Consider the following 25,113-nt stretch of genomic DNA (forward strand, 5'->3'; position numbering starts at 1 on the left):
AAAGCGCTTTGAGAAAAGTTTTGACAGTTCAGAGCCACCGTACAAGCGAAAAGCTAAAAACAGAATGCCATAACTTGAGCTACAGATAATTTTATGACAAACACACCGCATAAAATAAGGACAAAATGTGGTAGACAGTTGAGAACCCCATGCAGTGACTGACGCACCTCTCTCTGCTACTGTTTAATGTGTGTGCTTGTGTGTGTGTGTCCATACATTTGACGTACTGCCCATAGACATTAGTTTAGAAAGCATGGTTCGCTTTCAAATCGTTGCTACGACACGTCAGTGCAGCCGCCATCTATTATAATGTCTATAGTAGCTTACCAGTCTCTATTAAAGATTTGTTTACGTACGTGAATGTGTGAAGTATGACAAGCAATGCAACAAAATTCCACTGATTTCCTGAAATATGATAATGAGCTGAACTCTCCTTCCTCTCTTTGCAGTATTGGATGAGCCCCATATGCAGACTATTCCCTTTTTCTTTTTCTACTTTAGAAAAAAATAAGAACAAAGCATCACTGCTTAAACTGACTCCGAAATGTTTTCTGTTTTTTCGTGATGGATTAATAAACACGCATCGGATAAATTTCGCATTCGAATATCGAAAAAAACGTACACAAAAATTTCGGCCAGACTTTAGTGTGCAAAGACAGTAAGACTAAAATCTAATAAAGCAAAATGAAACTGAAGCTAACGAGAGACGAGTGTGGCAAGGCCCAAAAGCAGCAGAGCTTACATTATGGCATAGTCGACTCTTTCCGATTCTTCTTGTTATGATCACATGGAGAACATCACATCTGTTTTATCATACTAAATACATTTCATTTTTCTGTCATAATGATGCACTGTGCAATCTAATAAAATATGACACATTAAACTGTCTTTTGTGTCTAAAGCATTAATGTTTCTGTAAAAACAAAAAATAAAATAAAATAAAACAAATAGAGAATGTATATGACACCATTAGCATGATGATACAGTCCTTGTCACTAGTTAAAACTGCTTATTTCTCTAGATTTGAACATTCTTCGAAACATGTGGGATCATGCAAATACAGACTAAATAAATACATAACTATTACAGTGGTTTTGGATATTTGGTTAAAAAAATATGTATTGTGCCTTTAAGCATTATACTTGAAAAGTCGTACTCTTTATGAAAGAAATTAACCACAATTGTGGTCATGAAAATGTAGTAGTTTAGGTAAACTGGACAACATACAAACTGGACAACTTAGTTTGAAGGCAAAATCTAATAATATATACAGTTGAAGTCAGAATTATTAGCCCCTCTTTAATTTTTTTTTCCTTTTTTAAATATTTCCCAAATGATGTTTAACAGAGCAAAGACATTTTCACAGTATGTCTGATAATATTTTTAACCTCTAGAGAAAGTCTTATTTGTTTTATTTGGGCAAGAATAAAAGCAGTTTTTAATTTTTTAAACACCATTTCAAGGACAAAATTATTAGCCCCTTTAAGCAAAAATTTTTTTTGATTGTCTACAGAAAAAAAACATCCTTATACATTGACTTGGCTAACTACCCTGCCTTGTTAAACTAATTAACCTAGTTAAGTCTTTCAATGTCACTTTAAGCTGAAAAGAAGTGTCTTGAAAAATATCTAGTCAATTACTTACTGTCATCATGGTAAAAATAAAATAAATCCGTTATTAGAAATTAGGGTTCCACTTTATATTAAGTGTCCCTAACTACTATGTACTTACATCAAAAAATAAATACAATGTACTTACTGTGTTTATAATGTATTTGAGAACACTTGTAGTGCTTTTGAGTTGGGATAGAGGTTGGGTTATGAATAGGTTTGGTGGCATGGGTAGGTTTAAGGGTGGGTTAAGGTGTATGGGATGGTCAAATGTGTATTTACAAATGTAGTTACAGAAGTTAATTACAGATGTAATTACATACAGGTATTTAATCAAGCATAAGTACACAGTAAATACATGTATTTACACAATAAGTACATTGTAACAAACTATTACTTCCTATGTAAGTATGTAATATTAGTTAAGGCCACTTAATATAAAGTGGGACCGAAATTAGTTATTAAAACTTTTATGTTTAGACATGCGTTGAAAAAAATCTCTCCATTAAACAGAAATTGGGAAAAAAATAAACAGGGGGCTAATAACTCTGACTTCAAATGTAGTTCCATTAGGGTCAATTATTGAATAATTTTGTTCTGTTCTCAATTATGTAACTTAAAATAGTGGCCAATAACACAGTTTCACAAGAAATACCACTAAAGCATTTCTCCGTTTCATTAAAAGTCTCAACACCTTCACTCCTCATACCTGATAATGTATTAAACACAAGCACTCAAAACAGAACTGGTTTTCAGCGTGACACTAAACACACCCAAGCACACACACTGTGGTGTTTTCTCAGACTTGTCTTAAATGGCTCTTGAATGCATGACACAATAGCTGAAATAAGGTCAGTGTGTTTATGTCTGTGTCCAGGCTGATGGTTGTCTACCTGACACGTGAGAAACATCAGAGCGCCCAGAGCCTTTAATCAGTCAGACGAACCGCTCATCAGCTCATTCCCCTGTGAGATCAGACCATCAGCTTACTCTCCAATTTACACAGCGACACCACAGACTCTGGGGGACGGCAGCCTTTCAGAAACACAAACACACAGATACCGTGACCACCCCGTAATCATATCCATCTATGAGTCAATAATAGTTGAACAGTGGAAAGATTAACCCCTTGTGCTGTGCTAAAAAGTAACTGTCACAAAGTGAGCTGGATCAAAAATGACTGGTCAGTGTCGTTTGAGAATTTCTCAAAAATGAATTTGTTTTTACATATGTAATTTTACCAGAAATTGTTATTATCATTTTTAAAATTAATTTTTTTTAAGTTTGTTTAATTTAAAAAATATTTTTAATTCATTTTGGAACTGGTTGATCATACATTGTAAAAAGATAAGAAACAAAAATTAAACCCGGTCTAACATGAAACTGCTGTATTTTGATATTTATGCAAAGTTCATTTCAGTCATTTTCAGGCAACGTGTTTACTCACTTTTCTATGTAAAGACAACTAACTGCTTTAAAAGCAATGGGTTAATTCAGTTTAAGTTTAGACAGCCAATCACTTTTTACAGTGTAGGCCTGAAATGGTTAACCTTCTGTCCTTGTAAACATCAGGTAATCAGAATTGTGGGTTATCTGGCTCAACATTTTTCCACTGGGGATATTCCAGAAAACAGGATGTGTGACATATCTGGATAAGTTTAAGGACATGGACAACGAGTAATTTGTGGTTACCATGGCTTAAATACAAGAATACAAAAAAAATGCTTATAGAAAAAATAAATTCATTTAAAAAATCTTTTATGTCATCTCCAGCGATGAAACATTTATTTTTTTCTCCTCAAATTTCACCATTTTTAATTTTTTTGTGGGTTTAATTTATAATTATTGTATAGGCTGCAAGATATGCTTTGCATTTGACTAATATAATATCCTAAACTGGAAATAGACTTAAAAACTTCACAAATTGCCTTTTACTTTATAAAACCGATGATGTCCTTACTTCCTAATACAGTCATTAACAATAGATGGATTAGACAATACCACGTTTCATTGCATACACGCGTCATACATGTGTCATTCATTATATACACCATTAACCATGATATACAATCCCAAATCAGAAAGTGTTGGGACAGTATGAAAAACGAAGTAAGAAAGTAGTGATTTCTAAATTTACTTTGAGACAACACATCAGCATATTATTACATTTTTAAAATTATGATTGTTTTCCACGACACGTATTCCAACTTTGGTATAGCAACACATTTTCTAAAAAGTTGGAACAGTAAAGCCTTTACCACTTCGTAATGTTGGCGTTCCTTTTCAGAACACCTAAAAGCCTTTAGGGATTGAAAACACCAAGTGATGAACTGTTTCAGGTGTTATTTTATTCTTTTCTTCCTGCAAACCAGTTTTTAGGTGGGCAACATTATAGGATCTTCGTTGTCACATTTTTTCTTCAAAATGCACTACACATTCTCTATTTGAGACAGGTCGGGACTACAGGCAGGCCAGTCAAATACCTGTATCCTCTTTCTTTGCAACCAGGACTTCGTAATGTGAGCAGAATGTGGTTTTGCGTTGATTTATTGAAATATGCATGGGCGTCCCCAGAAAAAGAAGGCAGCATACTGTGCTCCAAAGTCTCTTTGTACTTTTTAGCATCAATGATGCCATGACAGAAGTGTAGGTTAACTTTTCCAAGGGCACTAACATAACCCAATCATGAAACACCCTGGCTTTTGTACTTGTTGCTGGTAAAAGTCTGGATGAACTTTTCTTCTTTGATCGGGAGCACACAGCATCCATTTCTCCTCCAAAATACCTGAAATTCTGATATTTCTGACCAAGGTACAGGTTTAAACTGTGTGATGCTCCAACCCAGATGCCTCACAACCCAGAACCACTTCTGGACACTGTTAATATATAGTTTCCTTTTGGCACAATAGTTTTAACTATCATTTGTGAATGTAACTTACTTGACAAAGGTTTGCCAAAGTAATCTTGAGCCAATGTGGTGATATGGCTTATAGATGAATGACCCATCTTGATGCAATGCCGCCTAGGGATCACATGTCTTTGTCCTCGTATTGAGGTCTTTCAGTCTTCTTGCCCCCTTCAGCTTTACTCAATAAAATTCCTCAAGAATCCCAACTGAGTCTGGTTTCTCTCAAGTTTTTTTTTTCCCTCTCCACTGTCGCTTCTAGCTAGCATGGTTTGGGATTGGTAGAGCTACCCATCGATGAAATTGCTCTTCAGTGTTTGGACTCTCAGTAATGATTTTAAACCACACTGAACTGAAACTGAACTGAACTTGAACACTAAAAACTGAACTACTCTGTTCCAATTACCATGACCATTTATGTGAAGCTGCTTTGACACAATCTACATTGTAAAAGCGCTTAGAAATAAAGCTGAATTGAAATTGAAAAACTGTTGAAGATGAGATATCCAAATTTCTTCCTATCTTTCTTTGAGGAACATTGTTTTTAAACATTTCAATAGTTTTCTTATGTATTTGTTGGCAAACTGGCGATCCTTGGCCCATGTTTGCTCCTGAAGGACTAGACTTTTCTTGGATGCTGCTTTTGTACCAAATCCTAATTACAATCAGCTGTTGACATCACCTGTTTCAAATCATATCATTTAACCAATTTACCTGATTACTAGCCCTAAACTGCTCCTGTCTAAACTTTTAAACGTTTTGCCGGTCTGAATGTCAGGAAAGGATGTATATTTGCAAATAAAATGTTAACAAGACAAAACATATATAAATATTTTCTGCAATGAAATATATAAATACAAATAAAATCCTCTTCAGGCTATGTGATTTACTTCGGCGTGTAAATCCATTGCAGGAATGCTGTTTATGCTAAATAGCTAAATGCTTTGCACAAGACCAGCATGTGTCATTAAAGTTTTTAATCTTTATAAGTGTAACAAACACCTGCGCGTATCAAATAACACCATCATTCAGATGAAGGGATAAAGAATGGCGTGGCATTTTCCAACAAGCCCTTTAATGCGCGTCAATATCCTATTAGGCCTTGATGTGGGCTGTAAGAGGTTTGCAGCCCTTCACCTGCCACCATTGAAGACAACTTTTATCTGACGCAGTGCATCACGTGGTATTTGTCAGAAAACAGCAAACAGCACGAAGACTGAAAGACCTCAATACGAGGATGAAGACATGTGAATACATTTAAAGGCTGATCTCAAATCCAAGGAGAATAGCGAATGACCTGCTGACCTTAAAGAATAACGCAAGGATTATGAATGGAAATATCTGAATCAGCTATAGCTACGAATCTAAAACAAATACTAATATCAGTGGGATTTCGCTGTCATGCTGATAAAATGAAATGAAAGTGTGGTCTCATCTATCTCGTAAGAGCTCTGAGTCATTGTATCCATCACCATTGCCATTACTCGTCATGTTGCGGATCAAGAACGGGATTGAGAAACAATCACGTAGGTAAACCATGTCAACATGGGATTGTAGAGAGACACTGGAGTATTACGGAAAAATTTGCGCTTACAGTGTTTTTGAAATCTATCAATAAAAGAGATGCGTGATGTTTCCAAACCACGACATTTCCACTGAGTGTTTGGAATGGTAAATGTCCCTTTGTACCCTCATTGACTCTGCACATGTACAGGCAGGTCAGGAGGTAATTCATCCGCCTTTATGGGGGATTACTGAGTGCTTCAAGTTAAACGCTTGGGATAAACACACTTCTCTGCTTCTGCTACTCTCTGATCTCTCTGTTGCAAAATGTGGTACAGTGGTAGGAAGTAGGTATTTATATTTATATCCAGCGCACTGTGAACTCTCTCATTAGTCCATGTTTGATTCAGTGTACAAATCTAAATGCACTGATGAACCAATAAACAGATGGGTTGCAGGTGGAAGGGCATCTGCTGTGTAAAACATATGCTGTATAAGTTGGCGGTTCATTCGGCTGTGGCTACCCCTGATTAATAAAAAGAGATTATTAATAAAACAGATTCAAAAGCTTATACTGAAATGTAAACAGCTTTTTTTCTGCAGCAGAATCATGCTGATGCAAATTTTCCAGCAGTCTGATTCCTTAATGTTATCAATCTCTCTGATTTCACAATCAGGCATCAATGCTTAAATTCATATCTGATATTGTATATGAAATGTGAACACTGTTGCCCTGAGGGATTATCAAGTTATATTCCACTTGTTTCATGATGATGCTTCTAGTGCTTTTAGTAAACTGAAATAAAGATCTGTATCTTGATCTATCTGTTCTGTTATTTCCCTATTCAAGCTGTTCCACATATACAAGACATGTAGTTTAGCCACACATTAATGCTTCAGTTGCTGAAATCCTATAACCTCAGCCCAAAGGTGCTGCACTGGGTTGAGATCTGAGGCCTGTTGTACAAAATGATTTTAAATTCTGTGTTGCAGAGTAGATTTCAGGTTAACAAACAAAACAAATCCAACATTGGGTGTGTTCCAGAAAGCAGGGTTTACTTATTTTATCTGCTAAACCCTGAACTTTCAGTGTATTAACCTAAAACCTGCTTATGCAAGTATGCCAGTTCCAAAACCCCTGAGGAGAGTTAGCTTAATCAACCTCCCAAATCTAACCGAGACATATAATGCCCCCACAGTTCATATCTAGAGACATTTCCAATGGAGTTGGAGGTTTTAGTGCTGGCATACAAGAAGAAAAGCAGCAAGGAAAGAAAAAAAAAGATCACACTTTATTTTGATGGTCAGTTTGTTGAATTTCTACATGCCAACTAATTCTCAGTAGATTATAAGTAGACTGTTAGTTTGGGGTTACTGTATCTCTATCAACAGATATTAAGGAGACAGTCTACTAATAATCAAATGGACCATCAAATAAAGTGTTGCCAAATAGTAATATGATAAAAGTTTGAGCAAAAGTGCGAGTTTTATTTAAGTACATATGCTACCATTTGCCCTTTTATTGTAATGCAATATTAAACATAACTTTAACATCCTTTTTAGAGTTTGTTGTATGACTATTTAAGCATTTCCTTTTCCTGCCATCAATTTTTTAAGGTGACAATAATAATGTATATAGATCGACTAGCGTTTATGGCTTCTCTTTAAATAAGCTGTAATCCTTCTGGAGCTAAAACTGTCCAATGTTAAAATAAACAGAAACATTTACCATAAAGGTAATATTTGGTTAAATAATTACTCAAACTATTTGTCACTGTGTATTAAACGTGCTCTGGAGCAGGTTATCTTCAGAGCAGGTTGCTGGTTACCCCTGAAAGTTACCTCTGTTTTTGAAACCGATGGATTTGCTCTTCAGTGTTTGGGTTTTCAGCAGTGAAATTCAAACCTCACTGAACTAAACTTCAACTCTGAAAACTGAGGCAGTTTCAGTTAACTAGAACTTCTATGTTAAGCTGTTTTGACATTGTTAAACCATTACAGAAATAAACATGAATTGAAACCTGTCATTTATTATCTCAAATAATTTATAATAAAGTTATTTGAAATATTTTGCTTTAATGTGATCCATCTAGCAAGGCACACTGCAAATAAACATGTCATTCCCATTACAAATAACTATTGTTACGTTTTGGAGTGCAACAACGTGCAGAAAAACAAAAGTCAAAGATAAATTTAATTTTGAACAGAAGATATATATTTTTAATAAATCAAAATAACTCACAATCAAGCTGTATTGTGCAGAACTAATGTGTGCAAAATATGCAGACGGCATTGGCTATTCAAAATGTGAGTCAAAATAGTTCCAACTGACAACGTTAGGCCTGAGTATAGCCAGAATGTTTTGATTTAACTGCAGATAATACCAAACTGGCGTTGCAGCCTTTAAACTTGTGCAAACAGTGTATCCTGGCTTACGTGTGTGCATTAATAAAAAAAATAAATAAAATAAAAATGTTCACCGGCTTCATGGCAAGCACAATTCTGCAATTTTGTCCTTCATTTCTTTTTCTTTATGTTTGGATGTCGATCTCTGTGTCAAGCTCGCTGATGAAATTAACACTGATAATAGAATTATTGTTTAATCAAAACAGAGGCGTCTTGTGATAACGTGCAAAAAACGTTTTAAGTGTAAAGAGCTGTTAAATGATATGAAATAAACTTAGCATAACTCGTCTTTTTCAATCATTTTTTACAGTTTCTAAATGCCTTCATGCTGTAAACTATTTTAATATGGCCAATGATTTTTCTTTGCATATATTGGGAAAGATTTAAGCCCACCTGCATAGATGCTCTGTTGGTCATAGACCATTTTTATTTACAGCAAGAACCCTGCTGAAAAAAAACAGCTTAAACCAGCATGGGCTGGTTGGCTGGTTTTAGCTGGTTGACCAGCCTGGTTTTAGAGGGGTTTCGGCCATTTCCGACTGGTTTCCAGCTACTTCCAGCCTGGTCTAAGCTGGGAGATGACCAGCTAAAACCAGCTTGACCAGCCTAACCAGGCTGGGAGCCCAGCCAAAACCAGCTCTGTCCAGCTTAAACCAGGCTGGTCAAGCTGGTCATTTTTCAGCCTGACCAGCTAAGACCAGGCTGGAAAATGCGGGAAACCAGCCTGGAAATGGCGAAAACCCCTCTAAAACCAAGCTTGTCCTACAGCCAAGCTGGTTTAAGCTGGATTTTTCAGCAGGGAAAACAAGCGATTGAGACTGGAGATAGTTGTTATATTTTTTATATTTCTATCTGAGATCTCTCAACCCGGTTTGTTCTTAATTTTATTGAAGTATTGTTAAAAAAAGATTGTTAAGCGGTTAAGAATGTTATGGTTTCTTTAGTTGTTGTAGCTAATAAGACTAATGACGCAGCCTTGTTGATGCAAGCTGAGATTGCAACTCCTTGCGATGCGACGTCATTGCGTGGGGTAGGGTTAAGAGACAGCTAGCGTATATATTTTAACACATTCAGCTGGGTTTAGTCACTGATATGGACAAAACGACCCAAACATGGCCTAAATTATGCATTCCTTAAAGGGGCCGTTCACCCAAAAATTTAAATTCCACCATTATACCGTTTACTAGTTTGAGAGTTTTTATTTTGTTTGTTTGTTCTGTTGAACAATTTTTTTTAAAGAATGTTGCAAACCGGTAACCACCGACTTCCATAACACATGCTTTTTCCACTACGGAAATCAATAATTACAGGTTCCCAATATTTAGTTCAATAACCTGCATCTCCTTTTGAGTTCAAAACTATAGATTGGTCTTTACAAACTAGAACAGACCTAAATTGTTTTGATATTGCTGCAGTAAATGTTGCACAGTCCATGTTTATATTTTCCATTTGTAGTTATGGACCCATTAAGGTGTTCAGCAACATCTCATTTGTTTGGTCATTTTTTTATTTTATATTTCTTTAAAATACTTTAGAAATGTATTCATTTTTAGTACTGCATGGAGTTGATTTTGAATTAGGTTACGTTTAACAGTTCGGAATAAAAAAAATATATATATATAGTGTGTGTATATATATATATATATATATATATATATATATATATATATAAAATATATAATATATATATATATATATATATATATATATATATATATATAAAAAAACACAAATATAATATATATATATACACACACACATTATATATATATATACACACACACACACACACTTCATGCGAGGAACATTTAGAAAAAAAATCATTAGTCAGTAAAATGTTAAAGCATAGCACAAGTGCGCCATCTTGTGGCAAGCTTTTATGATCTTTCAGTCAGAAAAATAAGAGAAACGCAGATCAGTATCAAACTAGATTTATTATATACAGTAGTAAATGGCCAACACAGGATCCTCTTTTGGATTTCTCCAAAACCCCCCTGCCGTTCCTATTACAATGAATCCTCACACACCAATCTGGCACGAGTTGAACTGTAGAGCTGCATTTACACCAAATCAGCTATTCATACACTTGATGTGCCATTGAGCCTAAATGAGTGGCATTTACAATATGACATTTGTAGAGGGCAAATTATAGGACAATAAAATCGAGGCCAACTTCATTTGTACATTATGAAATGCATACTGAAGCAAATAGGCAACTTTTAAAGACATATGCATCAAAGCTTTTTAAAATTAAAAATGTCTACTGAAAAACAATCCACGATCTAGCTTCAACAAACCTGAGTTGTAAGAGAAACACAACGTTGCAATGCCGACATGAGAAACAGTCCATAAAAAAGGGCGTCTTGAAGTTTAGCCGTTTACCGCAATTAGAGAAATTCCGAGATCATATTAAGTCACAAACATCCTTTCACAAAACATCCCTCCTTGTATATAAAAATAGATGGGGGAGGTGCAAACATACATACAGAATACAAAAATGTATATAACAAGCATAAAATAAACTCCAAAAGGGTAGAGGAGGGGGAGAAAAACAAAAACTGTCATTTCCAAATCAGCTCAGGGAGAACACTGAAAAATGGAAACGAGGTCTTTGGATTTAAAAAAAAAAAAAAACAAGGAAAATAGTTTAACTTATACATTAGATTTCCAAAGCCTTTTCCATTTGGGCCCTGAACTGCAGTGGAAGTGAAGAGGAGCACAAATGAAGAAACTTCATCCACATGGTACTTGATGTTTAGCACGATCCTCCAGTCTGCTGCTGGAATACGTCAATAGTGTCTTCATCTTCCATCTCCAGCTGAAAATCCACATCACATTAAGATATTTACACATTAAGACATTTAGACTCCTCAGAAAACCATGAAGCATTGTTTATATATTTAATTTTGCTTGTTTTATAATAATTTATCCAGATTTACTGCACAGAAAAAGACTATCTAAATTAATGAAATCTTATTAGAGCTATTTAAATCATCTGATGAAATCATATTCATATCACAATTTAGAAGTCAAAGTAAAACAAAATAACGCAATGTCAGATTTTTCCAGTATCGTGCAGCTCAACTATACTGCAATGAATGCCTCAAATTGTAACAACAACTGTAACTCATGGGAAAGCAGAGCACAAGTTCTGTGATTGCTCAGGTTGGTTGAGGCTTTGAGTGAGCGCGGTCAAGAGCTGTGGGAGTGGAGCCAATATTGTGGCACATTTTTTGAGGGCTGTGATTGGATGCTTATGCTTTGTTTTTGTTTTTTAAAGATTAATTTCAGTTAAACATTAGGCAGCTCCCATTTCTTTCTACATTAAGTGCAAGTTAGAGCTGCTTCTACAGTAGCATTTCACACATTTAGCATAAACCTCCCAAAAAGGAAAAAAATCTACAGTGGAACAGAAACCTAATGGGCTCTGTTCTAATATGTCATTGGCAGAAAAGTAGAAATGCTTAACAGCATCAGCTAGGTGCAAGTATGGGATCAAAATCCCACTAAATGTATCGCATTGTATACATATAATTTGACACTTAATTGACAAATGTAAAAGTACACCTGATGTCAATTTTTTTTATATGCTTATTTTTTGACCTGTGACACATTTGGTGGAATTTTGATCCCATATGCAAGGTATGACCTATGGGGAAAGGCAATACATTTATTTGTATCCATTAACCGTACCAACTCCCAATCATTAAAATGTGAAAATATTGTTGTACCTTGTAAATAGTGTTATAACTAACATTAAACAGCAAATAAATCTGATTATACATGTCAATAAGTGTTTATTATGTTTATGTTTTAAAATACTGCTGCTTGTTTGCACCACAAGGACCGTTTGTGTTTGCGTGGATCGTGTTTGGTTTGTTTTCCAGACAGATCTCAAATTGATCTCGCAACTAGCCAAAAAGAGAAGATCTTGAATTGAGCAAAAAACACACTTGGGTTTAATGCTCGATGTAACATCACTATATATTATATATAAATCTATATAAAATCGCAGATTATTTAGCAATGTTAGATTTTTACAATATTGTGCAGCCCTACTTTGCACCACAGAAATAGAAAAAAAATACACAAACATTCACATGGGTTGCATATTTCTTTTAATCGCTTTAAACTTTAACTACATCTAAAAATGTTTGACACCGAGGTGTCAAAATAACTTCAAATTTTGTTTTAGCACAGCATTACAAAGTTTCAAGAAAATTAGCTTGCTTTTTGTTTCCAAAGCAGCCATTTGACCACGAACCTTACAGTTGTATATCGAGTATAAGTGAGTATATTATTTTAGCACCATTTTACTTTAGAACGTTGTAATTGTTATCTAATTTAAAAGTTAAAATGTTACACCATTGTCTTTACCAACAGAGTTAACAAGGTTAACAAACAATAAGGCATTTTAAATGACAACTCAAAATATGCGCACAAAATCAGCAAAGACCCCAAAGAATAATAGATTCTATATTATTGCATTTTGAGTTTCTATGTATTGCTAAAAATTATTGGAGACTTTACCCTTTCAGATTGAGCTGATTAATATATTTTATAGCTAGAGCAAGAAATAATGACCCTATGTTGTAAATCAGCAATCAAACTAGTAAAAACAAAATAAAAAAAATAATAAAACCTAAAAAGGCACAAACCTGTGCAGGTGTGTCCGTCTCATTGATAGGCTGACCGTCAAACCGGAACCTAATTTGCCTTATGGATAAACCCTTGAACAAGAAATAATTGAAAGTTAAAGTTCTGCACATCAGCAAGCAGCACACTGAAAGCAGAGCTGGATGATGTGTGCAGATGTGGGATGTTAGTAGCTCCTCTCACCTGTCTCTCGCAGTAGGCCTTCATCAGTTTGCTGAGAGGAGTGTGCCTCTTGATTTTAAACTGTACCACAGACCCGTCCTGACCCGCCACTTTCAGGTTGATGTGGTCATTTTCAGTCTTGACTCCCTCCTGGAAAAGCAAACGCAGAGTTCGTGATCATCAAACATGAACAATAAACATGTGCAGCGTTTGCGCTAAAGCCACATTGTGCAGTAGCAACTATTAAAACATTGGAGATGTCCTTATGAAATTAACAACACGTTTAAGAAGAGCTTCACAGCCCACTTGAGGCTATATGACCTGCATTGATACTAAAACAGGACGCTGTTTATAAACCTAAGCGACACTTCGGACAGCGCGTCGCTTTCTGTGAAAGCGCGTTTGGCGCAAACTTGAAGCCACTATCCGCCATGAATGAAAGCCAATCCGAACACCTCGATGCAGAAACGACGCTTCAAATCCGCCGGTTTAACTGTTAGAAGCACGAGACGTTAATAATCTGTATGTAGCTTGATGGCAGATTGTGTTAAATGGCCACGTGCTGAAAATGCGCACAATCTTAATTGTTGAAAACCTCTTTGTTTCCCTTCTAAGCACATATAAATAGCAGGAGCCACGCTATCTACATTCACCCATCAGAAACGCATCAAAATAATCCTCCACGTGCTGCTAGAGCACAGGACAAAGAAACACGCACGTACCTTTGGCTTTTCTTCTGACATTTTTGTGGAAATGTGGATTCTCCGGCTGAATGTGGATGTGACGGCTGCACGAGTGCGCTACTACCCGCTTCTGTCCTACCCGCGCTCGGCAAGAACGCGCAAACCGGATTCGCTCATTTGATTGGCCCGGGTTAGAACACGTGATTCCATGCAGGGTGGAACGCGCAAAAAATCTAATCGGCGATATTATTGGTCAGGTTAGAACCACGTGATCAATCCCGAGCGCCTTAAAGGGATAGTTCAGTCAAAAGTGAAAATTGCCATTTTTTACTCAACATCCTCCTGTTCAAAACATGTTTGAATTTCTTTTTGTAATACACAAAAAAATGTGATATTTTGAAGAATGTTTAAAAAGTAACAGTCATTGACAAACATTACATTTTTGTTGTTCCATATCATAAGCTGGGCGACGCAGTGGCGCAGTAGGTAGTGCTGTCACCTTACAGCAGGAAGGCATGATGTTCTCCCTGCGTTCGCGTGGGTTTCCTCTGGGTGCTCCGGTTTCCGCCCTCAGTCCAAAGACAGGCGGTACAGGTGAATTGGGTAGGCTAAATTGGCCGTAGTGTATGAGTGTGAATGGATGTTTCCCAGATATGGGTTGCAGCTGGAAGGGCATCTATCCGCTGCATAAAAACATGTGCTGGATAAATTGGCGCTTCAATTCGCTGTGACGACCCCAGATTAATAAAGGGACTAAGCCGAAAATAAAATGAATGAATAAATGAATATCATATGCTGCTATTTTCAGCATTCTTCAAATTATCTTCTTTTGTTCGACAGAAAAAAGTCTAAAAATTTTAGAACCATATGTAAATTTAATTTTTTTGGCTGAACTATCCCTTTAAATTAAAAGATGAAATGACTTCTGCCAACATATGTAAGCTGATTATGTATGCATTTTTAAAAAATATGCATCACATGCACAAAGCTTAAATAAGTTACATTAATATGAAAATATAAAATTTTAAAGGCATGCAAAACCTTTAATTATGAAAATTTATGATAAAAAAACATTTACACAATCTCAAAAAAGCACAAAAAATGTTTTACCAGTAAGCTATAACAGATGCAAAATTAAATAACTATTTTATTAATACAATAAACAAACTAGTCATATTCAAATAATTATATATATAATCAAAAACAATTACAAGTAACAAAAGTTGCATAATAATACTTTTCTAGGTAACGAGTAATGTATTACTTACAAAATTAAGTAATAACATTTGAGTTAAAGAAAGTAATGTGAGCTACGTTTTACTTTAATTAATTAGCTTTTAAAAAACAAACTGCTGAACTAAAATGAATGTAGTTACATTCAATCATGTGTTCACTGTTTTGAACATGGAAGAAATTGAAAAAAGGGGATTTTAGTCTCAATGGACAGTGATTTTATGCAACAAGAAAAAAGTACAAAAGTAGCAAACGCATTGCTTTAACCTTTCATTTATGTACAGTATGTACAGCTCTGGGGTCAGGAAGTTCTCAGATGACATTATCGTAAAATGTTATGTTTGATGTGTTTTTTATAAAGGTAAATGTAGGTTTGAATGTTTGTTTGGTAGACTTTATTAATCACCTTACAGCAGAGCTCTCTATACTTAAAGATAAGTTACATATACATAGTGGAAGTCAGAATTATTAGACCCCCTTGGAATTTTTTTTCTTTTTTTTTTTAATATTTCCCAAATGATCTTTAACATAGCAATGAACTTTTAACAGTATGTCAGATAGTATTTTTTCTTCTCTTGATTTATTTCAGCAAGAATAAAATCAGATATTTTTTTAAAACCCATTTTAAGGACAAAATTATTCGCCTCTTTAAGCTATATATTTTTTTGATAGTCTACAGAAAAAAAAAACATCTAAATACAATGACTTGCCTAATTACTTTACCTGCTTAGTTAACCTAATTAACCTAGTTAAGCCTTAAAATGTCACTTTAAGCTGTACAAAAGTGTCTTGAAAAAGATCTAGTCAAATATTATTTACTGTCATCATGGCAAAGATAAAATAAATCAGTTATTAGAAATGAGTTATTAAAACTATCATGTTTAGAAATGTGTTGAAATAAATCTGCTCACCGTTAAACAGAAATTAGCGGAAGAAATAAACAGGGGGGCTAATAATTCAGGGGTGCTAATAATTCTGACTTCAACTGTATATCTTAAAAAGTATTTTGAATACACTCACAAACATCTGCTCTGATAACTCCTCAAAAAAACAACAACAATTTTACAGTGTTCACTTTTAAAATGTATTTTTCAAGTTTATTCGACTTTGAAAGGTGCACAAAACAAATCACAAAACAAATCAAGTCTTTGGCGATAAGCTAGAGATTAAAACATTCAATGCAACATTATATCAAAATGCCAAAAAAGTAGTATTAAATCAATTTCACTTGAGCATGTATGAAAATGTGAACAGAGAAAATCTTTGAATAAAATGGTTTTCTATTGAAGTCCTTAATAATTAAGCTTATTAGTTTAAGGAGGAAAATAAAGGCAGCTTTCAGTGTTGCTGTAGTATTACATTTATGTTGTCAATTTATGTGGATGCTTAGTTTGATTTGCAAAAGTCATCATTACCCTTCAATCTAAAGGATTCAATAAATACAAAAAATATTTTTGTGGTTTGCTTATAGATTTGATAAATATACAGGTATGACTGAATCAAATTTGCTCTTCAAAAAAGGAGTGCTGAAGAGTTGAGTTTAAAATAGAAGACAACAGCTGAGCATCATCACAAGCTGCCTAGCTGTTCTCAAATCTGGAGTACTGGTTATCCTTCTTCAAACCTAATAAACAAGACAAGCAAAGAGAGAAAACTCTAAAATACAACACAATATGAGTCACTAATATAAATACAGCATAAATAATTATTAATTTAAAGGATATTAGTATTTATTTTTTTTAGGTTTGTTATTTACAACGAAAGGCAAATCTTACCATATTTCAATCGCATTTCATCATGTCTCTGCTTCATCTCTGCTTTCCTGCAAAAAAGGAAAAGTGTTTTTTTTATATATTTATCAAGTTAACACTGTGGACATGGAAATTTCTAAAATAAAATAATAATAATCAATTGTGTGCATTTAGGTTACCCTAAAGCACATCATACCTCTCCTCATGACGAAACTTTCTCAGACTAGCTTGATTCTCCATTCGCTCCTCACTCCTTTTAGACCTGCTAAATTATAACACAAAAATACAAAACTTTTTATTAATTCGTTTCTGATAGGCTATATAGGCTATATGTGCTCCAATGTTCTTGTAAACAGGTTTTTAATAATTCATAGCAGCAAAATTTTATACAGTCCACAGCTGAAATTAATAGACTCATCTGAAAAGAAACACCAGAATAAAAGTCCCCTAGAGTTAAACAGTTGAGTTATGCCATTTTTGTATCCATTCAGCCAATTTCTGGGTTTGACAAAAGCACTTTTAGCTTAGCTTAGCATAAATCAATGTACTAAATTAGACCATTAGCAGCTAGCTAAAAAAAAAATTAAAAAGAGTTTTGAAGCTTGACTCTTTTGTTGTTCCTTAATGTACAAGACTGACAGAAAATGAAAAGTTGCTTTTTTTATAAAGTACCTGAAAATAGTCCCTACAGTAGGTAAAGTAAAGTAACAGTGTTGCATAATATTATTGCGGATGCTGTAGCCATGGGATGGCAAAGTCCTCTGAATAATACACTGGACTGAGAGTATAGTTGCTTTAGCCTTATCTGCCTAGAAAAACAATACAACTTTTTCATTTTCTGTTGATCTTAGTACATAATGTATCCACAGAAGAATCAAGCATTAAATAAAAAATAAAAAAAATCATCAAATCACATCATTTTTTGAGTGAATTTTTTATGCTAATGGTTTAATTAGAATCAATGATTTATGCTAAGCTAAGCTAAATATATATTCTGCCTGACTTGGAGATTGATTGGATGCATTTAAAACTGGTAAACGTGACTGTTTAAGTTGTCAAATTAGCTTATTTCCAAAAAAAAGTGGAGTGTTCCTTTAAGATCATAATGCCAAAATGTCAATTAATATGCTAAGAGAAAATATAAAATACATTTAATAAGACATGAAATATGTTTATGCCAATGATATTTTTTACATTAAAAAATCTTTTAAGACTACACACAAAAAAAAAAATAAGGATCAAATCACGGTATATGCAGGAATACAAAAGGTAATTTTAATACCTTTATAAGACTTTTTAAAGACCTTCTTAGAATATTTTACGACCTCATCAGCACTTCAAGTTCCAAATGAATATCAAACCTTTAACTTAATAAACAGTTGTAATTAAATAAAGCAATGGAGCACAACCATGCAACAGAACTCAAATAAGCTTGGATGAAACAAAGCTTGAAATAATAAAGTACGCAACTGTTTTCAGCAACAGGTTTTAGTGACTGTTTAAACTCGCCTTTCACTAACCAGGAGTACGCAAACTTACATTTTCCCATTTTGTTGTCCGTTTCGCTCTATGGTTTTACTGCATATGAAGACCGTCAAATTACCTTTCTGTGTGTCACAAATTACTTGACATCAGTGTGACACGCCCCGGGCCGAACCAATCGCGTGGATCTAGCACGCTGTTGTTAATATTAGGAGGTAAATAAATATAAGTATGCTTTTTTGAACTCAAACACTTTGGATAACGCTTGAACAAATTTAAGATCCCGTAAAAACTCGATAAATACCTTTTAATACCTTTTGAGGGCCTAAATTGTCTCATAATTGATTTATACATTTTTTATACTTTTTAAGATCCCCCTGGACACCCTGAAAGTACAGCCCTAAAAAACTAATTATTTGTAATTAGACTTTGTTCAAATCAATAATCTTTTAATTATTCATTCACTTAATTTATGTATTTGACAAAAAACAGTTCAGATTAAGAATGTGTTGTCTTTTTAACATTAATAAGTTATTCTACATGATTTGATGAAAATTTGACCCTATTTTTATATTTTAATTTCACAAAAGTTACTTGAAAATTAAATTAGGCACTTTAATTTTTGAATGTAATATGCTTTTAAGGTATATACAGATTAAACTCTTAAAGGATTACCTGATGATCAATCTTGTGCATGTTGGTTTGCAACCTACCCAATGTTTTCACATTTACAGCAGCAGAAACAGCAGACGAATATGGCGATGACAATCACTCCCGCGATCACAGAGATAGTAATGATGAGAATCTGGAAATTCACTGTTAAACACACAACACAAAGCTTATGAGATCATTTACATTCACAGTTTACAACATGTACAGTAGGTTCAGATGGTTAAACTGGCTGGCAAATTTTATAAGAGTGTAAATGGTGCTAACTGTAGTAAAGTGACATTCAGGAATGTAAAGCTACCATGAATTACGAATATGACGTACAATATGAAACTGTTATTGCTTCAACAGTTATGCAGCTACACAAATTATCCTCTTCCTTATCTTTCTTTTTATGCAAAGGGATTGTAAAACAATGAGAAAAGAGGAATGTGAATGGTATAGCTTTATAATAGTTCACCCAAAAACTACAATTTGCTGAGGACAAGTTAAGGGAACAGTTCACCAAAAAATTAATAATAATAATAATAATAATAATAATTAAATCCTTTTTGACTCACCCTCATATGGATACAAACCTTTATGATTTTCGGTCTTCTGTTAAACACAAAAGAAGATATTTTGAAGAAAGCTGGTAACCTGTAACCACTGACTTCCATAGTAAGAAAAACAAATACTACGGATGTCAATGATTACAGTTTTCTTTTTTGTTTTTAATAGAAGACAGAAACACAAACAGGATTGTGATGGTAAATTAATGATGACAGACTTTTTTTTATTATTTTTGGCTGAACTATCCATTTAATGAACAAAATGTTTTCATTTTGGGTGCTACACATTTCGTATGTAATTGTCAGTCTTACTCCAACACAGTCCCCATCGTGCATCTGAAAGTGGACAAACACTATGAGAGGGCAGAACGCTGTTCACTGGATAGTCAATGCATTTCTGGCTTGAGATGCACCACAAACACTGAAATAAAGAGATTAAACACAACCGTTACATACAGTTTATATCTCACTAATGCTGTCTATTTAACAAATATGGATTTAGAAATCTGGTGACCACAACTGTTATCAGCTATCAACAATTACCAACTGAAAATTCTTACCGAAACAATCTTCAAACAATCTTCACAAGTTGTGTTGGATTTTATAGTGCAGTCTGTGAAAAGGACACATTTATAAGAGCAGGGATACAGCTGATGTTGGTTAGTTTAATTATGTTAACAAATGAATATTTTCAGTCAAGTTTACAATTTTAAAATATAAAATTTGTGCAATGTTATGACTCCTAATACAATTACTGTAATTGTTTTTTATAATAAAAGAATGACTTTTTGTGCAAATTGACTAAAATTTGCATGTTCACAAGAAGTTTTACTATAAAAACTATGGTTGTAGCTAAACCATGGTTGTGGTTTCCTTGTTTATTCCTTGTTTAACATTGTATCATGTTTTTTTTAATAGTAAACGGGTAATTTTCACAATGGATCTGCTTGTATGAAGAAAAGCAGTACTATTTTTTATATTTTCCCTGACCTTTCATGACACAAAGTATTACTTTGTTATAGTCTGTCATATGATTTAAACAAGGCACTCACGAGTCTCTGAGAAACAGCAGGGCATATGCAAAGCACATTCAAATTAGCACAAAAAGCCAGTTGGTCAAGTTTAAGTTTTTAAACAGATTAAAAAATCTAACAAAAACACTGAAATTAAGTCAGTCATATAAAAAAAAAAACAATTTCATTGATCAGCGAGATTTGTTTTACTGAGCCACACGCTCTACAAGTGAAGTTAAAATGTCGTCAAACTGTCACTTATTAAACATTATTGTGTTTCCAAGAAAATGTAGACGACTTGCTGGACAATTAATTCACGAAAAGCGTTCTGGTTAGACAAACGGACAGTGGCTGTGTGTCAAAACCTTGCAAGAGCGCTACCTAGACGGCATTTTAGGCATAAAGGTGCGCTTTTTTCAAACCGAACCGACTGAGTGAACTAAACCAAAGCCAAAAATTCTTTCCGAGTATTAAAACACGGTCAATGTTTTTGTCAAATCTGCGGTTGTAAACACATAGCTGTGTGATACTTACTTGTTACTGGACTTTTGGCCGTCTGAGCAACAACCACCGAAAAAGTGAAGACAAAGAAAACAAAAGAGAGTAAAAAAGTCCGTGTTTGGATCATGTTGGCAAACGCAGCAGACCTATGTTGTTTTCAGCCCTGTGGTCGGTCATGTGTTTTCTGCTGGAAGTTGGGAATTAAACGGAGACTTAGGACCTCCCAGTTTCTTCTTCTTCTTCTTCTTCTTCTTCTTCGTTTTATGGCGAGTTGCGAACCAACTTTAAAGGTGCATATCGCCACCTACTGTGATGGAGTGTGAAGAGGTTGAATTGGTTTCCTAAATTCTATTGTATAATCCACTATTTTTAATGAACCTTATTACTGCCTTTATTTGTCTTCCTGAATCTAAACCATCTTTTAATAAACCCTTTATTGTGAAATCCTGGTATCCTAAACTATGCAATTCCTCTTTAAGGTTTCTTCTTTCATTTTTATATGCTTTGCACCTTTTTAAAACATGTTCTACTGTCTCATCTGTTAGACATGTGTTGCATAAACCTGTCTCATGTTTCCCCATTATGTGTAATGTTTGATTTAAAAATGTATGTCCTGTTCTTAAACGTGTTAAAATAACTTGTTCTCTTCGACTAAGATTATGTGATATTTTGCTTTTCTTTACTGTTTTTTGGATCTTATGATAATGTCTCCCTGTGTTATTGGACTCCCAAACTTTCTGCCATTTCCTATTACAGGCTTCTAAGATTAAGCCTTTTCCTTCTGCTCTGCTTAGTGAAATGTGTCTAATTGGTTCATTTTGTTGTAGAGATTCTTTAGCTATTTTATCTGCCTCCTCATTGCCCTGAATACCGACATGCGCTGGAACCCACATTAAATGAACTATTACTCCCATCTGTGTTAGATTATTAAACTTGATCATAATTTCTGTTAGAATGTCATTTCTTTTCGATTCCATTGATTTTAAACTCATCAAGACAGCCATTGAATCAGAACATATTAGAGCTTTATCAGGTCTGGTTTCATATATCCACTCTAATGCCATCAAAATTGCAACCATCTCAGCTGTGTATACAGAGGTTCCATCTGATATCCTTTCAGACTTCCTCACTTCAAGCACTGGGACATAGAATGCCACTCCTGTCCTTCCTGATTCCAAACTCTTTGAACCATCTGTATATATTTGTAGATATGAGTAATATTCATTAATAATGTAGTTCTTGACATATGTGTTTATGTTATCAGTCTCTTCCATCTCTCTTTTGTTTTCATGTAATTTTAAATCTACTTTTGGTTGTTCAAGTAACCAAGGTGGAATTGGTGACATTACATTTATTGATGCAAAAGTTAATATATCTAGACCATTCTCATTTACCCATTGATTTTCCAGGCAAAGCCCTTCCCTTGTGTATTTATAAGTTCCCAGGAATCATTCAAAACATTTTTTACAGGATGATTCTCACTTTGTCCCTGTAGATTTATCCAGTATGCCAAAGCCAATTTTTGTCTTCTTATATAAAGTGGTGTTTCTGATGTCTCTATTTGAAGAGCAGCTATAGGTGTTGTTTTAACTGCCCCTAAAATAATTCTTAACGCTTTAGTTTGCATAATGTCTAGTTTTTTTAATAATGTTGATGATGCTGATTCATATACAATGCATCCATAGTCAATACTAGATCGCATAAGTCCATCATAAATTCCTTTTAACGACTGTTTGTCAGCACCCCAGTCTTGTCCTGACACTGCTCTCATTAAATTTAATATCTTTCCACATTTCTTTAATATATAATCTATATGATTCTTCCATGTTAACTTTTGATCAAACCATAATCCTAAATACTTAAAATTTTCAACTTTCTCTAAACATGATCCATATAGTGTAAGCTGTTTATTCACTGTTATTTTCTTCTTTGTAAAAATTTGATAACATGTTTTTGATGTTGAAAATTTGAAACCCCAATCTAATGACCATTTCTCTACTGTATTTATAGCTTCTTGAATTTTATACAAATTAAATGCAATATTCCTTCCTCTTTTCCACATTATTCCATCATCTGCGTACAATGCTGTATTAATTCCTGGATGAACATTTTTAAAAATATCATTAATCATAATGTTAAAAAGTATGGGACTGATCACACTTCCCTGTGGTGTTCCGTTTTCTATATTCACAATTTGTGAAACTTCACTACCCACTTGGACTTGAATTGTTCTATCAAATAAAAAACTCAATACCCAATTAAACATTCTTCCTTCTATTCCAATTGTTTTCATTTTAATTAATAATCCCTCTTTCCAGAGCATATCATATGCTTTTTCCATATCAAAATAAATTGCTACCAATCCCTCTTTAACTGCTATAGCTTTTTTTACTTCTGTTTCCAATTTAACTAATGCATCTAATGTTGACCTTCCTTTTCTGAAACCGTATTGATATGGTGCTAAAATTTCTTTAATGTCAAATATATAATTAAGCCTATTTACAATCATTTTCTCCATTAGTTTGCACAGGTTTGATGTAAGAGCAATTGGTCTGTAATTCTCTGCTATTGAAGCATCTTTCCCTGGTTTAGCTATGGGTATTATTATAGCATGCTTCCAAGACCTTGGTAATCTCCCTTCTGTCCAAATTTTATTATACAAGTCCAATACAAGTTTTAGTATTTTATCATTTACTTGCTTAAGCATAATGTAGTAAATTCCATCTCGTCCAGGTGCTGTATGTTTAATCTTATTCATAACTTGCTTAAGTTCCCACATTTTAAACTCCTCATCTAATGCTCCCACTCCTTTTTGTCTTTTATTATAAATGTCTTCATGTTGAGTCAAAATTTCTGTTCTTTTCTTTCTATAATTCTCACTGAGGTTTTCTTTACTATGAGCTTTCTGAAAGGTATTAACTAGTAACTCTGCCTTCTCCTTTTCTGTAATAGCCGTTTTCCCTTCTCCTGATATTACTGGTATATTTCTAGTTTTATAAACTCCAATCATCTTTTTTAACATATTCCATACTTCTCCTAATTGTGTTTCCTTTCCAATAGATGCACAATACTCCCTCCAATATTTCTTTTTTGCTTGTTTAATTGTTCTTCTTGCCTTTGCTCTCTCCCTTTGATATTCTATTACAGCTTCTGGTGTCAAAGTTCTTTTCAACATTCTAAATGCTTTATTTCTACTTTTTATTGAGTTTTTACATTCGTTATTCCACCAAGGCACAATCTTCTTTTTACTATTCCCATTAGTTTTCGGTATACATTCTTCTGCAGTTGTGATTAAAATTGAACTTAATTCCTCTGTACGTTTGTCAATGTCATCTTCTTTAGTAAAGTTCTTTACTTTTTCTTCACATATTTGATTATATTTTCCCCAATCAGCTTTCTCAAATTTCCATCTATTTTGTTTTATCAATATACTCCTTTGCATTTCTAATCCTATTGTACATATAATTGGAAAATGGTCACTTCCTACTGTTGACTGCTCTATTACCTCCCATTGGCATTTAACAGATATTGCAGCTGACACTATTGTTAAATCTAAACATGATTTTACTTGTTTTCTAATATTAAATCTTGTTCCCCTACCATCGTTTAAGCATACTAGTGAATTATCTTCCATATAATCTTCCACCACCATTCCATTTGTGTCTGTGTTCATACTACCCCATACCACACTATGTGCATTAAAATCCCCACACCATATTCCTATACCTTCATCTTTTCTCCAAATTTTATTCAGCTCCATTAAGGATATTTGCTTACATGGATTGTAAAAATTTATTATTGATACTTTCCCTAGTGCTGTCCACACTTCAACTTTAACACATTCATATTGTGAATCTATACTTATTTCCCTATAAGCCACCCCATTTTTTATAAATGTTGCACACCCACCACCTGAAGTTCCTGCTCTGTCTTTTCTAATAGATATATACCCTGGAATGACAAAATCCAATCGCGATTTAAGCCATGT

At 34.1% G+C, this 25,113-nt stretch overlaps 4 protein-coding genes across 7 annotated transcripts in view; all 4 read right to left on the reverse strand.

Annotated features, from left to right (window-relative positions):
- LOC141376079 (uncharacterized) overlaps window positions 1-25,113 on the reverse strand; it is a 996,984-nt gene that overhangs the window by 267,437 nt on the left and 704,434 nt on the right. The window lies entirely within an intron of this gene.
- The window catches only part of LOC147842282 (uncharacterized), a 164,318-nt gene that overhangs the window by 137,757 nt on the left and 1,448 nt on the right, over window positions 1-25,113 (reverse strand). The window lies entirely within an intron of this gene.
- On the reverse strand, window positions 10,340-14,151 carry sumo3b (small ubiquitin like modifier 3b). Its single transcript, NM_001002677.2, is given in 4 exon segments — window positions 10,340-11,242; window positions 13,083-13,154; window positions 13,264-13,392; window positions 13,965-14,151. Coding segments are annotated over 4 exon segments (285 nt in total). The 5' UTR covers window positions 13,986-14,151; the 3' UTR covers window positions 10,340-11,179.
- Window positions 16,229-21,332, reverse strand: pttg1ipb (PTTG1 interacting protein b). 4 transcript variants are annotated; one of them, XR_015498817.1, is made up of 7 exons: window positions 21,159-21,302; window positions 20,172-20,224; window positions 19,924-20,032; window positions 18,986-19,207; window positions 17,106-17,670; window positions 16,934-16,980; window positions 16,229-16,782 (listed from the first exon to the last, which is right to left on the reverse strand). XR_015498817.1 is itself a non-coding variant. In NM_001005941.1 (7 exon segments), coding segments are annotated over 7 exon segments (519 nt in total). In that variant the 5' UTR covers window positions 21,253-21,332; the 3' UTR covers window positions 16,229-16,738.

Source organism: Danio rerio, chromosome 9 (assembly GCF_052040795.2).
Source record: "Danio rerio strain M-AB ecotype USA chromosome 9, GRCz13ab, whole genome shotgun sequence".
NCBI lineage: Eukaryota > Metazoa > Chordata > Actinopteri > Cypriniformes > Danionidae > Danio > Danio rerio.

Excerpts from the sequence above, each read along its gene's own strand:
- pttg1ipb (XM_087266333.1), bottom strand. The coding sequence starts at position 21,252 with ATGATCCAAACACGGACTTTTTTACTCTCTTTTGTTTTCTTTGTCTTC. Across the intron at positions 20,225-21,158 it reads GGCCAAAAGTCCAGTAACAA|ACTGCACTATAAAATCCAAC; the intron begins GTAAGTATCACA and ends TCCTTTTCACAG. Across the intron at positions 20,033-20,171 it reads ATTGTTTGAAGATTGTTTCG|TGTTTGTGGTGCATCTCAAG; the intron begins GTAAGAATTTTC and ends TCTTTATTTCAG.